Raw genomic sequence first — 15,390 nt, 5'->3', positions numbered from 1 at the left:
CCAGCGCGGCGTGATTCCTGTTCCCGCCGAAAAACCGGCGCCGGAGAATCCAGCAGCTGGAGTTAGGACGGTGGGGCGGGATTCACACCAGCACCCGCCCCCCCCCCCGGCGATTTTCCGGCCCAGCGGGGGGTCGGAGAATTCCGCCCCCTATCTCTGAGAATCATTTCCAACAATTTCACTGTCACTTTCATCAAGCTCACTGGCTTATAATTACCTGGGCTATCCTTGCTATCCTTCTTAAATAACGGGACAACATTGGCTATCCTCTGGGATCTCACCTGTGGCGAACGAGGAAACAAATATTTCTGCTCGAGGCCCAGTGATTTCATCTCGTCTCCCTCAGAAATCTGGAATAGATGCCATCTAGCCCTGGGAATTTGTCTACCTTAATGCTTTTAACACACTTAACACTTCCTCCCTCGTAATAACGATCTGTTCTAAAGTGTTCACATATCCCTCTGAGAAACCGCCAATCACCATGTCCCTCTCCTTTGTGAATACCGGTGCAAAATACTCATTTAGGATCTCACTTACTGCCTTTGGTTCCACACATAATTTCCTCCTGTCCTTGAGTGGACCAACTCTTTCTCTAGCTACCCTCGTGTTCCTAATATACGTATATAATGCCTTAAGATTCTCCTTAATCCTGTCTGCCAAGAACATTTCGTGACCTCTTTTTGTCCTCTTAACTCCCTGCTTGAGCTCTTTTCTACTTTCTTTGTATTCTTCAAGTGCTTCATCTGTTTTTAATTGCCTAGAGCTCACGTATGCATCCTTTTTCTTTTTGACAAGATTCTCAATTTTCCTGCTCATCCATGGTTCCTGAATCCTGCCTTTCCTTTTCACCGGCACATGCCTGTCCTGCACTCCCATCAGCTGCTCCTTAAAATAGTCCCACATGCCAAACGTGGATTTACCCTAAAACAGCCTCTCCCAAACAACTGCCTCCAAATCTTGCCTAATCTTTCCCCAATTTAGCACCTTAACCCTAGGATTCCCCTATAGATTCCTCTATGATTGCCATTGGCTCTAGCTTTGCTGGGGCTCCTTGGTGCCACACTTGGTCAAATGCTTGCTTGATACCAAGTGAAATTACTCTCGGCTCACGTCTGAGTTTAGCTCTTTTGTCCATGTTTGAACCAAGGCTACAATGAGGTCAGGAGTGGAGTGGCCATGGCGTAGTCCAAATTGGGCATCCGTGCACAGGTTATTGCTAAGTAGATGCTGCTTGAAAGCACTGTTGATGACCCCTACAATCACTTTCATGATGATTGGAAGCGGATTGGGGCAGTAATTGTCCTGGTTGGATTCTCTCTCTCTCTTCCCTATTCCCCCCTCCCCACTACCACCAACCACAATTGCACCCACTTGCCTTCTCCCTGGCTTCTCCTTACTTGAGAAAGGACGTACTGGCACTGGAGGTGTGCAGAGGAGATTCACTAGGTTAATCCCAGAGCTGAAGGGGTTGGATTACGAGGAGAGGTTGAGTAGACTGGGACTGTACTCGTTGGAATTTAGAAGGATGAGGGGGGGATCTGATAGAAACATATACAATTATGAAGGGAATAGATAGGATAGATGCGGGCAGGTTGTTTCCACTGGCGGGTGAAAGCAGAACTAGGGGGCATAGCCTCAAAATAAGGGGAAGTAGATTTAGGACTGAGTTTAGGAGGAACTTCTTCACCCAAAGGGTTGTGAATCTATGGAATTCCTTGCCCAGTGAAGCAGTAGAGGCTCCTTCATTAAATGTTTTTAAGATAAAGATAGATAGTTTTTTGAAGAATAAAGGGAATTAATGGTTATAGTGTTCGGGCCGGAAAGTGGAGCTGAGTCCACAAAAGATCAGCCGTGATCTCATTGAATGGCGGAGCAGGCTCGAGGGGCCAGATGGCCTACTCCTGCTCCTAGTTCTTATGTTCTTATGTTCTCAAAGGGCCTGGATCTTTAAGCCTACCTGCTTCATGGCAGATAGTGTTTTAAAAAAGGGCTGGTCACCCTTGCCTTCGACTCAGCTGCCCTTGACAGAGGGCCTCGGGAACCGACTGCACTACACCTTTCTCATCCACCCTGAGTCGGAATGTCGTGGGAAAAAGGTACAGCTGAAGTTTCAAAAAAATAACTCTGAGCTGAATGGCAATCCGACAGTCATTCCGACCCCACTGAAGTTACAGCTTGTTTATCGGTACATTCTTGACCTACTTTATTGCTGCTTTCTTAATGACATTTGAGCTTGTCAGCTACCAATTTGATTCACACCCTATTTTATGCGTGTACGAGAGTATTATGTGACTTAACTATGAATTCTTAAATGTTTATTTTGCTGTTTTAGCCGCGTAACATAGCTTGTTTCCTGTGTTGAGTGAACACTTATTCTGCAGGATGAACACTTTAAAGAGTCAAGGTGACCGTGATCTCTGAATTCTTCAATGTTATCTTTGGTTATTTTGATACCATTTATGGAGCACGTGCGCCTCATGTTTTCCTCCCTGCAAAACCTTACCCTTGTGCACATTGCTTCACATTTCATTTGCTTTTTGTTCCACCCATTTATGTAATGTTCCCCAAACTAGTTTCAGTGCCTGAATTGCCTCCTCAAAGTCAACTGATTCTGGGTTTGCAAATTGTTTAATTCAGAAATAGCAGGCTCACCAAAATGCACTCCTGAGGCATCCATTCCACTCCAAATGACCTGTTGTCCAACCACCCCCTCTACTCCACCCTCCAACTCCACAACATTCATCCTCCAGGCATCCATAGTCTTCTCCTCTTCAGGACATGTCCTCACCGTTTTCAGGATTTATCCTGAATTCTCACCACTTTGATCTGAACTAGGGATATTTCTCGCAGAATAACTTGTGGCAAATGCTTCGAAGTCTGGGCTTTAGATGGTTTACTTCAGATGTCACTTCTGCAAAGTCTTTTTAAAAAAATGTTCTTATTAAGCACTGCTGCCTCACAGCACCAGGGACCCGGGTTCAAATCCGACCTTGGGTGACTGTGTGGATTTTGCACTTTCTCCCCGTGTTTGCGTGGGTTTCCTCCGGGTGCTCCGGTTTCCTCCCACAGTCCAAAGATCTGCAGGTTAGGTGGATTGGCCATGCTAATAACGCCCAAATGTTAGATGGAGTTATGGGGATAGGAGCGGGGATTTGGGCCTGGGTAGGATGCTCTATTGGAGCAAGGGCCGGTGCAGACTTGGTGGGCTGAATGGCCTCCTTCTGCAAAAGCCTTGCCTTTACAGGAGCAGCCCTTTGGATATCGGCGGCAGCGGTGCGCAGGGGCCTTCTTGGAGGTGAGTAGTGTATTTAAAAGCCTTACCTTTACAGGAGCAGCCCTTTGGATTTCGGCGGCAGCGGTGCGCAGGGGCCTTCTGGGAGGTGAGTACTTACTTTAAAAAGCCTTGCCTTTACAGGAGCAGCCCTTTGGATTTCGGTGGCAGCGGTGCGCAGGGGCCTTCTTGGAGGTGAGTAGTATATTTAAAAGCCTTACCTTTACAGGAGCAGCCCTTTGGATTTCGGCGGCAGCGGTGCGCAGGGGCCTTCTTGGAGGTGAATAGTGTATTTAAAAGCCTTACCTTTACAGGAGCAGCCCTTTGGATTTCGGCGGCAGCGGTGCGCAGGGGCCTTCTGGGAGGTGAGTACTTACTTTAAAAAGCCTTACCTTTACAGGAGCAGCCCTTTGGATTTCGGCGGCAGCGGTGCGCAGGGGCCTTCTTGGAGGTGAGTAGTGTATTTAAAAGCCTTACCTTTACAGGAGCAGCCCTTTGGATATCGGCGGCAGCGGTGCGCAGGGGCCTTCTTGGAGGTGAGTAGTGTATTTAAAAGCCTTACCTTTACAGGAGCAGCCCTTTGGATTTCGGCGGCAGCGGTGCGCAGGGGCCTTCTTGGAGGTGAGTAGTGTATTTAAAAGCCTTACCTTTACAGGAGCAGCCCTTTGGATTTTGGCGGCAGCGGTGCGCAGGGGCCTTCTGGGAGGTGAGTACTTACTTTAAAAAGCCTTACCTTTACAGGAGCAGCCCTTTGGATTTCGGCGGCAGCGGTGCGCAGGGGCCTTCTTGGAGGTGAGTAGTGTATTTAAAAGCCTTACCTTTACAGGAGCAGCCCTTTGGATATCGGCGGCAGCGGTGCGCAGGGGCCTTCTTGGAGGTGAGTAGTGTATTTAAAAGCCTTACCTTTACAGGAGCAGCCCTTTGGATTTCGGCGGCAGCGGTGCGCAGGGGCCTTCTGGGAGGTGAGTAGTGTATTTAAAAGCCTTGCCTGGTCCCGTGTCTGTTCTTCTTTTCTGTTTTATTTGTTTTTATATAAGGCGGGAACCGGAAGTTCGACCCGCGGACCTCTGGCAAGTCCCCCCCCCAACCAATAAATTCTGGTGGAGAGGAAACCCGAGACACTACACGTGTAGTGTCTCCCACCCGCCCTCCTCCTCTAACCTAATAATAAGACCCATTGGTGTAAGGTAAGTGCCATATTATATTATTATATTATTAGCATTGTGCAGGTCAAGGTTCGGAGGTGGAGGAGCAGTCTCTGTCAGCGAGAGAACCTGAGAACATCTAAGACACTTAGAAGGTAAGAAGGTAAGTAAGTTATTTTTACTTTTATACCTTTTTTCAAATTGTGTGTGTCGGGGGGAAACTAAAGTGACATCACAGAAAAGCTGTGGCTGGTTGGGATTCTAACCTAAATTTTAAAAAATTGAGTATTTGGGAACTAATTAAACATAATAACTTAATTATAATTTAGAGGATATCCAAGCCAGAGATCGGAGAGTATTATAGTTAGCTATCGCATTTCTATTAGAAATCTAGTGCTAGGAAACAGATAGTTGACAGTAACTTTGAAATTTAAAAAAAAAGTATTTATAAAAAAAAAAGACAAATTTTAATTAATTGACGCAATGTCAGTTAGAGGGGTGCTGTGCTCTGACTGAGATGTGGCAGGTCCGGGAGGCTTCCAGCGTCCCGGATGGCTTCATCTGCAGAAAGTGCACCCAACTGGAGCTCCTCACAGACCGCATGGTTCGGTTGGAGCAGCAATTGGATGCACTTAGGAGCATGCAGGTGGCGGAAAGCGTCATAGATCGCAGTTATGTAAATGTGGTCACACCCAAGGTGCAGGCAGAGAAATGGGTGACCACCAGAAAGGGCAGGCAGTCAGTGCAGGAATCCCCTGTGGTTGTCCCCCTCTCAAACAGATATACCCCTTTGGATACTGTCGGGGGGGATAGCCTGTCAGGGGAAAACAGCAGCAGCCAGAGCAGTGGTACCACGGCTGGCTCTGATGTTCAGAAGGGAGGGTCAAAGCGCAGAAGAGTAATAGTAATAGGGGACTCTATAGTCAGGGGCACAGATAGGCGCTTCTGTGGACGTGAAAGAGACTCCAGGATGGTATGTTGCCTCCCTGGTGCCAGGGTCCAGGATGTCTCCGAACGGGTAGAGGGAATCCTGAAGGGGGAGGGCAAACAGGCAGAGGTCGTTGTACATATTGGTACTAACGACATAGGCAGGAAGGGGCATGAGGTCCTGCAGCAGGAGTTCAGGGAGCTAGGCAGAAAGTTAAAAGACAGGACCTCGAGGGTTGTAATCTCGGGATTACTCCCTGTGCCACGTGCCAGTGAGGCTAGAAATAGGAAGATAGAGCAGACAAACACGTGGCTAAACAGCTGGTGTAGGAGGGAGGGTTTCCGTTATCTGGACCACTGGGAGCTCTTCCGGGGCAGGTGTGACCTGTATAAGATGGACGGGTTGCATCTAAACCGGAGAGGCATAAATATCCTGGCCACGAGGTTTGCTAGTGTCACACGTGAGGGTTTAAACTAGTATGGCAGGGGGGTGGGCACGGGAGCAATAGGTCAGAAGGTGAGAGCATTGAGGGAGAACTAGGGAATAGGGACAGTGTGGCTCTGAGGCAGAGCAGACGGGGAGACGTTGCTGAACACAGCGGGTCTGGTGGCCTGAAGTGCATATGTTTTAATGCAAGGAGCATTACGGGTAAGGCAGATGAACTTAGAGCTTGGATTACTACTTGGAACTATGATGTTGTTGCCATTACAGAGACCTGGTTGAGGGAAGGGCAGGATTGGCAGCTAAACGTTCCAGGATTTAGATGTTTCAGGCGGGATAGAGGGGGATGTAAAAGGGGAGGTGGAGTTGCGCTACTTGTTCGGGAGAATATCACAGCTATACTGCGAGAGGACACCTCAGAGGGCAGTGAGGCTATATGGGTAGAGATCAGGAATAAGAAGGGTGCAGTCACAATGTTGGGGGTATACTACAGGCCTCCCAACAGCCAGCGGGAGATAGAGGAGCAGATAGGTAGACAGATTTTGGAAAAGAGTAAAAACAACAGGGTTGTGGTGATGGGAGACTTCAACTTCCCCAATATTGACTGGGACTCACTTAGTGCCAGGGGCTTAGACGGGGCGGAGTTTGTAAGGAGCATCCAGGAGGGCTTCTTAAAACAATATGTAGACAGTCCAACTAGGGAAGGGGCGGTACTGGACCTGGTATTGGGGAATGAGCCCGGCCAGGTGGTAGATGTTTCAGTAGGGGAGCATTTCGGTAACAGTGACCACAATTCAGTAAGTTTTAAAGTACTGGTGGACAAGGATAAGAGTGGTCCGAGGATGAATGTGCTAAATTGGGGGAAGGCTAATTATAACAATATTAGGCGGGAACTGAAGAACATAGATTGGGGGCGGATGTTTGAGGGCAAATCAACATCTGACATGTGGGAGGCTTTCAAGTGTCAGTTGAAAGGAATACAGGACCGGCATGTTCCTGTGAGGAAGAAAGATAAATACGGCAATTTTCGGGAACCTTGGATGACGAGTGATATTGTAGGCCTCGTCAAAAAGAAAAAGGAGGCATTTGTCAGAGCTAAGAGGCTGGGAACAGACGAAGCCTGTGTGGCATATAAGGAAAGTAGGAAGGAACTTAAGCAAGGAGTCAGGAGGGCTAGAAGGGGTCACGAAAAGTCATTAGCAAATAGGGTTAAGGAAAATCCCAAGGCTTTTTACACGTACATAAAAAGCAAGAGGGTAGCCAGGGAAAGGGTTGGCCCACTGAAGGACAGGCAAGGGAATCTATGTGTGGAGCCAGAGGAAATGGGCGAGGTACTAAATGAATACTTTGCATCAGTATTCACCAAAGAGAAGGAATTGGTAGATGTTGAGTCTGGAGAAGGGGGTGTAGATAGCTTGGGTCACATTGTGATCCAAAAAGACGAGGTGTTGGGTGTCTTAAAAAATATTAAGGTAGATAAGTCCCCAGGGCCTGATGGGATCTACCCCAGAATACTGAAGGAGGCTGGAGAGGAAATTGCTGAGGCCTTGACAGAAATCTTTGGATCCTCGCTGTCTTCAGGGGATGTCCCGGAGGATTGGAGAATAGCCAATGTTGTTCCTCTGTTTAAGAAGGGTAGCAAGGACAATCCCGGGAACTACAGGCCGGTGAGCCTTACTTCAGTGGTAGGGAAATTACTGGAGAGAATTCTTCGAGACAGGATCTACTCCCATTTGGAAGCAAATGGACGTATTAGTGAGAGGCAGCACGGTTTTGTGAAGGGGAGGTCGTGTCTCACTAACTTGATAGAGTTTTTCGAGGAGGTCACTAAGATGATTGATGCAGGTAGGGCAGTAGATGTTGTCTATATGGACTTCAGTAAGGCCTTTGACAAGGTCCCTCATGGTAGACTAGTACAAAAGGTGAAGTCACACGGGATCAGGGGTGAACTGGCAAGGTGGATACAGAACTGGCTAGGCCATAGAAGGCAGAGGGTAGCAATGGAGGGATGCTTTTCTAATTGGAGGGCTGTGACCAGTGGTGTTCCACAGGGATCAGTGCTGGGACCTTTGCTCTTTGTAGTATATATAAATGATTTGGAGGAAAATGTAACTGGTCTGATTAGTAAGTTTGCAGATGACACAAAGGTTGGTGGAATTGCGGATAGCGATGAGGACTGTCTGAGGATACAGCAGGATTTAGATTGTCTGGAGACTTGGGCGGAGAGATGGCAGTTGGAGATTAATCCGGACAAATGTGAGGTAATGCATTTTGGAAGGCCTAATGCAGGTAGGGAATATACAGTGAATGGTAGAACCCTCAAGAGTATTGAAAGTCAAAGAGATCTAGGAGTACAGGTCCACAGGTCATTGAAAGGGGCAACACAGGTGGAGAAGGTAGTCAAGAAGGCATACGGCATGCTTGCCTTCATTGGCCGGGGCATTGAGTATAAGAATTGTCAAGTCATGTTGCAGCTGTATAGAACCTTAGTTAGGCCACACTTGGAGTATAGTGTTCAATTCTGGTCGCCACACTACCAGAAGGATGTGGAGGCTTTAGAGAGGGTGCAGAAGAGATTTACCAGAATGTTGCCTGGTATGGAGGGCATAAGCTATGAGGAGCGATTGAATAAACTCGGTTTGTTCTCACTGGAACGAAGGAGGTTGAGGGGCGACCTGATAGAGGTATACAAAATTATGAGGGGCATAGACAGAGTGGATAGTCAGAGGCTTTTCCCCAGGGTAGAGGGGTCAATTACTAGGGGGCATAGGTTTAAGGTGAGAGGGGCAAGGTTTAGAGTAGATGTACGAGGCAAGTTTTTTACGCAGAGGGTAGTGGGTTCCTGGAACTCGCTACCGGAGGAGGTAATGGAAGCAGGGACGATAGGGACATTTAAGGGGCATCTTGACAAATATATGAATAGGATGGGAATAGAAGGATACGGACCCAGGAAGTGTAGAAGATTGTAGTTTAGTCGGGCAGTATGGTCGGCACGGGCTTGGAGGGCCGAAGGGCCTGTTCCCGTGCTGTACATTTCTTTGTTCTTTGTTCTTTGTTGTTTGCATGTTGGGATTCTATGATTTTAGGAGGATTCTACGAATATTTAATACAAAACTACCAAACACACCAACAAATATCTTGAAAAATCCACTTCAGGGTTCTCCATCCATCTCCCCCCCCACCCCCCCTCATCCAACAGCCCCAGTTTGACATCATCTCTTCCTCGCTATCCATGCGTACATTCCAGATGTACTGCCCTCCTTCCACCCCGCACAGGAGAGAATTCGCTCCAACAAGGAAGATGGCTGCACCACCGGAAAAGTCCCCCCAAAAAACGTTTAACAACGCTCCCCACCTGGAGGTACCTGAACATGTCCGAGCCCACCAGCACAAACTTCTCCTTCAGCTCCTCCAAGCTGGCAAACGACATCACCAAACATAAATCCCCACTCTCTCCAACCCTCTCTCCCACCACACACAAAATGAGTCATCCAGCCAGCTCAAATAGATGGTTACCACAGGTGGCAGCCAGCCTCGAAGCTGCCCGCAACTTAAAATTCTGGCGGAGTTGCTTCCTTATTTTAAACGGGGCCACCACCACTGGATTCGCTGAGTACTTTGCCAGTGCCAACTGAAGTGGAAGAATTACCAGTGCCCCCAACCTTTCCCATACATGACTCCGACTCTCTCTGAACCCAGAGAGCCCCCGGGTCCCCACATCACCCCCGGGTCCCCACATCACCCCCGGGTCCCCACATCACCCCCGGGTCCCCACATCACCCCGGGTCCCCACATCACCCCCGGGTCCCCACATCACCCCAGGGACCCCACATCACCCCCGGGTCCCCACATCACCCCCGGGTCCCCACATCACCCCCGGGTCCCCACATCACCCCCCGGGTCCCCACATCACCCCCCGGGTCCCCACATTACCCCCCGGGTCCCCACATCACCCCCGGGTCCCCACATCACCCCGGGTCCCCACATCACCCCCGGGTCCCCACATCACCCCAGGGTCCCCACATCACCCCCGGGTCCCCACATCACCCCCGGGTCCCCACATAACCCCCGGGTCCCCACATCACCCCCGGGTCCCCACATCACCCCCCGGGTCCCCACATCACCCCCCGGGTCCACACATCACCCTCGGTGTCCCCACATCACCCCCGGTGTCCCCACATCACCCCCGGTGTCCCCACATCACCCCCGGTGTCCCCACATCACCCCCGGTGTCCCCACATCACCCCCGGTGTCCCCACATCACCCCCGGGGTCCCCATATCACCCCCGGGTCCCCACATCACCCCCGGGTCCCCACATCACCCCCCCGGGTCCCCACATCACCCCCCGGGTCCCCACATCACCCCCGGGTCCCCACATCACCCCCCGGGTCCCCACACCACCCCCGGGTCCCCACAATCACCCCAGCACCTTCTCCGTGTAAACTGCCCAATAATAACACAACAAATTTGGCAATGCTAAGCCCCCTACCTGTCTCTCCCTCTGGAGCACCGCCTCAGAATCCTCAGGGCCTTACCCACCCAGATAAAACTGGAAATAAACCAGTCGACTTTTAGGAAAAATGACTCAGGCAGAATCACCGAGAGACACTGAAATAAATATGGAAACCATGTCAAGATGTTTATCTTAACCAATTGGACCCAACCCGTCAACGATAGCAGGAGACTATCCCACCTCTGCAAGTCTGTCTTAACTTTACCCACCAGGCCAGTGTAATTCAACCTCGGAAGCTGCCATCAATCCCCCGCCACCTGGACCTCTAGGTGTCGGAAACTAGTCCCCGCCAACCGAAACGGCAACCAGCCTCGCCAATCCAGCTGCCCACCCTGGTGCACCCACCTCAAAATATTCACTCTTCCCTATGTTCAACTTGTAACCTGACCCCAGAGCAATGCAAAATATCCACAATATTCTCCATGGATGACCCCAGGTCCCCAACATACAGCAGTAAATTGTCAACGGAAAATGACACCCAGTGCTCCATCCCACCTCAAACGATCCCACTCCATGCATTGGAGGTCCTCAATGCAATGGTCAAGCCTCGATTGCCAATGCAAACAACAAGGCAGACATCAGACACCTCTGCCTCGTACCCCGATACAACCAAACGGGTCCGGAGTTCATGGTGTTAGTACAAACACTAGCGAACGGAGCCACATACAGCACCTATGACACAAACGTGGGCCAAATCCAAACTCCTCCAGCACCGCAAAAAGGTACACCTACTCCACCCGGTCAGTTATCTCTGGCACTGGCCCAGCTGCAGGGATAAGCATCTTATTCAGTAGCTGACGCACATTCGACAACAACCTGCGCCCCTTCATAAGCCCTGTCTGATCCTCCCCCACTACCTTCGGGAGGCAAGGCTCCAACCTTAACGGCGACACCTTGGACAACAACTTTGCCAACTCGATACCAATGTCCTGGTATATGCGCACCGTGTGCCCGTCCAGTTGATGCTCTGACTCTTCTTGGCCCACCTCAGGAGCCAGTCCGTCTTCTGGTAACTGAAATCGGATGATCATCGCCCACGAAGGCTCCCTCGGCCGCAAAATTCTGCCGCAAGGCCTGATGCCCCCTGTCCAATCCCGGCACAGCGAACACTTCATCCCACCCACCAATCGAGAGAATATTTCTGAGAATACTCAGTTGGCCTTGGGCCCTCCACTCCCTCCAGCAAGCCCACCACTCTGAGGTTCATGTGCCTCGACCTGTTCTCCAGATCCTCCACTTTGGCCTTCAGGCCCTTGTTGTTCCTGTCTGACATGAGCAGCATCTCACGATACAAGCTAGTCCTCAGGCATCTCCCCTCACTCCATTCACCGGGCCAAAGACCTCTTCGATGGTGGCTTTGAACGATTCTCAAATCTCCCTCCCTTGTCACTCGAGTTGGCCACCCATATGCCCGCCTAGCTTATCCAACTCCTGCGTCATCACTCCAGCCAATGTTTCTAGCGTGATGGGTGTGGCTGCCATCTTTTCGTCTCCAAATTCCTTTGTCGGGCTCCCAGTCAGGGCTTTCTTTCTCAGAGCATTCTTCGACCAGGGTTTTGACATTCCTCAACAAACCTATTCAAACCCCTCACCAATCTACTGGGTTAGCACCCAAAAGCTCCTTAAAACACAGGCAAAAGGGATCGCAATACCGAGACCTTAGCAGGAGCCACCTTTTGTGAGACCTGCTCTCACATACCATCACCAGAAGTCCCAGTTCTGCAGAATCAATAAGGTTGGTGAGGTTGGTTTCTCTCCAAATCCAGATTGGCTGACATTCATGAATTATTTTGCAGATAATCCTTAAATTTGTTCCGGATCAATTCCATTATACTGTTATGTATTAAATCTGTTCATAACTGTCTCACCAGAATAGTGTAGAATGATACTGCATCAGTGTAGCATCTTACATGGTTCATATTGTTACTCAAATTTTATTATGCAAGATGTCATCTCTGTGCAGGACTGATGGAGGAAGGGGTTGAAAGGTAGTTATTCTGAAACGTCTGCCTCCACGACCATCTTGTAAAACCTGTTTTTCTGCTCAAGTCCAGCAAAACCATTCCAAAGGGTACAAAATCCGTTCAGAATCAGTTTTGCATTTGACCAATGGAATAGATGGATTCTGCTACAAATCTGCATTTATATTATTTGCCTATGTGAAATCTTTTGTTTCTTACGTCCAGGGCATTGTGATTGGAACTGGTGAAAACTCTGAATTTGGGGAAGTTTTTAAAATGATGCAAGCTGAAGAGGTATATATATGAATATTCTTTTTTTTTAGTCCGATCGCTTCTGTCAAAACAGGTCACATATTCATGCAACAGGATAGCCTGGCCTTGAGATTCTCCTCTCACCATGTTTTGATTTTCTCATTGAAATAAAGAATGACCATTGTTAATTTTACACAGATATGTTTAATTGTAAGTAGCTAATGGACATTTACTGGGATTGCATTTATGCCCGAGAAATTGACAGAGACTGAAACGTGGTTGTTTTATCAGGAGGTGCATCGTCGTAATGTCTAACTCTGTATATAAATGCTTATAAAAGTGTGTAAATATTGGCTCCAGTTCTATCCTTCACCAATTTACATCGGGGGGGAAATTTGCTAATGCTTTTCGGGAGGGTTTGAACTAATTCAGCAGGGGGATGGGAATCTGAATTGTAGCTCCAGTGTACAGGAGGTTGAGAGTAGTGAGGTCATGAGTAAGGTTTCAAGGTCATAGGAGTGTACCGGCAGGCAGGAAGGTGGTTTGAAGTGTGTCTACTTCAATGCCAGGAGCATCCGGAATAAGGTGGGTGAACTTGCAGCATGGGTTGGTACCTGGGACTTCGATGTTGTGGCCATTTCGGAGATATGGATAGAACAAGGACAGGAATGGTTGTTGCAGGTTCCGGGGTTTAGATGTTTCAGTAAGCTCAGAGAAGGTGGTAAAAGAGGGGGAGATGTGGCATTGTTAGTCAAGGACAGTATTACGGTGGCAGAAAGGACATTTGATGAGGACTCGTCTACTGAGGTAATATGGGCTGAGGTTAGAAACAGGAAAGGAGAGGTTACCCTGTTGGGAGTTTTCTACAGGCCTCCGAAAAGTTCTAGAGATGTAGAGGAAAGTATTGCAAAGATGATTCTGGATAGGAGCGAAAGTAACAGGGTAGTTGTTATGGGGGACTTTAACTTTCCAAATATTGACTGGAAACGCTATAGTTCGAGTACTTTAGATGGGTCGGTTTTTGTCCAATGTGTGCAGGAGGGTTTCCTGACACAGTATGTAGATAGGCCAACAAGAGGCGAGGCCACATTGGATTTGTTACTGGGTAATGAACCAGGCCAGGTGTTAGATTTGGAGGTAGGTGAGCACTTTGGTGATAGTGACCACAATTCGGTCACGTTTAGCGATGGAAAGTGATAGGTATATACCGCAGGGCAAGAGTTATAGCTGGGGGAAAGGCGATTATGATGCAATTAGGCAAGACTTCGGATGCATTGGATGGGGAAGGAAACTGCAGGGGATGGGCACAATTGAAATGTGGAGCTTGCTCAAGGAACAGCTACTGCATGTCCTTGATAAGTATGTACCTGGCAGGCAGGGAGGAAGTGGTCGAGCAAGGGAACCGTGGTTTACTAAAGTAGTTGAATCACTTGGCAAGGGGAAGAAGGAGGTTTATGTAAAGATGAGACGTGAAGGTTCAGTTAGGGCGCTTGAGAGTTACAAGTTAGCCAAGAAGGACCTAAAGAGAGAGCTAAGAAGAGCCAGGAGGGGACATGAGAAGTCCTTGGCAGGTAGGATCGAGGAAAACCCTAAAGCTTTCTATAGGTATGTCAGGAATAAAAGAATGACTAGGGTAAGAGTAGTGCCAGTCAAGGACAGTAGTGGGAAGTTGTGCGTGGAGTCCGAGGAGATAGGAGAGGTGCTAAATGAATATTTTTCGTCAGTATTCACACAGGAAAAAGACTATGTTGTCGAGGAGAATACTGAGGTACAGGCTACTAGACTAGACGGGATTGAGGTTCATAAGGAGGAGGTGTTAACAATTCTGGAAAGTGTGAAAATAGGTAAGTCCCCTGGGCCGGATAGGATTTATCCTAGGATTCTCTGGGAAGCGAGGGAGGAGATTGCAGAGCCTTAGGCTTTAATCTTTATGTCGTCATTGTCTACAGGAATAGTGCCAGAAGACTGGAGGATAGCAAATGTTGTCTCGTTGTTCAAGAAGGGGAGTAGAGACAACCCCGGTAACTATAGACCAGTGAGCCTTACTTCTGTTGTGGGCAAAGTCTTGGAAAGGATTATAAGAGATAGGATTTATAATCATCTAGAAAGGAATAATTTGATTAGAGACAGTCAACACGGTTTTGTGAAGGGTAGGTCGTGCCTCACAAACCTTATTGAGTTCTTTGATAAGGTGACCAAACAGGTGGACGAGGGTAAAGCAGTTGATGTGGTATATATGGATTTCAGTGAAGTGTTTGATAAGGTCCCCACGGTAGGCTATTGCAGAAAATACGGAGGTATGGGATTGAGGGTGATTTAGCGGTTTGGATCAGAAATTGGCTAGCTGGAAGAAGACAGAGGGTGGTGGTTGATGGGAAATGTTCAGCCTGGAGTTCAGTTACTAGTGGTGTACCACAAGGGTCTTTTTTGGGGCCACTGCTGTTTGTTATTTTTATAAATGACCTGGAGGAGGGCATAAAAGGATGGGTGAGTAAATTTGCGGATGTCACTAAAGTCGGTGGAGTTGTGGACAGTGCAGAAGGATGTTGCAGGTTACAGAGGGACATAGATAAGCTGCAGAGCTGGGCTGAGAAGTGGCAAATGGAGTTTAATGCAGAAAAGTGTGAGGTGATTCATTTTGGAAGGAGTAACAGGAATACAGACTACTGGGCTAATGGTAAGATTCTTGGTAGTGTGGATGAGCAGAGAGATCTCGGTGTCCATGTACATAGATCCCTGAAAGTTGCCACCCAGGTTGATAGGGTTGTTAAGAAGGCATATGGTGTGTTGGCTTTTATTGGGAGAGGGATTGAGTTTCGGAGCCATGAGGTCATGTTGCAGCTGTACAAAACTCTGGTGCGGCCGCATTTGGAGTATT

General features: G+C 48.6%; 1 protein-coding gene across 2 annotated transcripts in view; it reads left to right on the top strand.

Annotated features, from left to right (window-relative positions):
* Positions 1-15,390, top strand: part of LOC140430432 (calcium-transporting ATPase type 2C member 2-like) — a 159,734-nt gene that overhangs the window by 69,742 nt on the left and 74,602 nt on the right. The window contains exon 9 of one of the 2 annotated variants that reach the window (XM_072517906.1): positions 12,486-12,554. The exons of the other annotated variant lie outside the window; for it this stretch is intronic. Coding sequence (XP_072374007.1) covers positions 12,486-12,554 — 69 coding nt within the window. The remainder of the gene's footprint in view (positions 1-12,485; positions 12,555-15,390) is intronic. 2 annotated transcript variants of the gene reach the window in all.

Source organism: Scyliorhinus torazame, chromosome 10 (assembly GCF_047496885.1).
Source record: "Scyliorhinus torazame isolate Kashiwa2021f chromosome 10, sScyTor2.1, whole genome shotgun sequence".
NCBI classification, from domain to species: Eukaryota; Metazoa; Chordata; class Chondrichthyes; order Carcharhiniformes; family Scyliorhinidae; genus Scyliorhinus; species Scyliorhinus torazame.
Note: the sequence above shows the minus strand (reverse complement) of the source record. Positions and strands in the feature narration are given on the sequence as shown.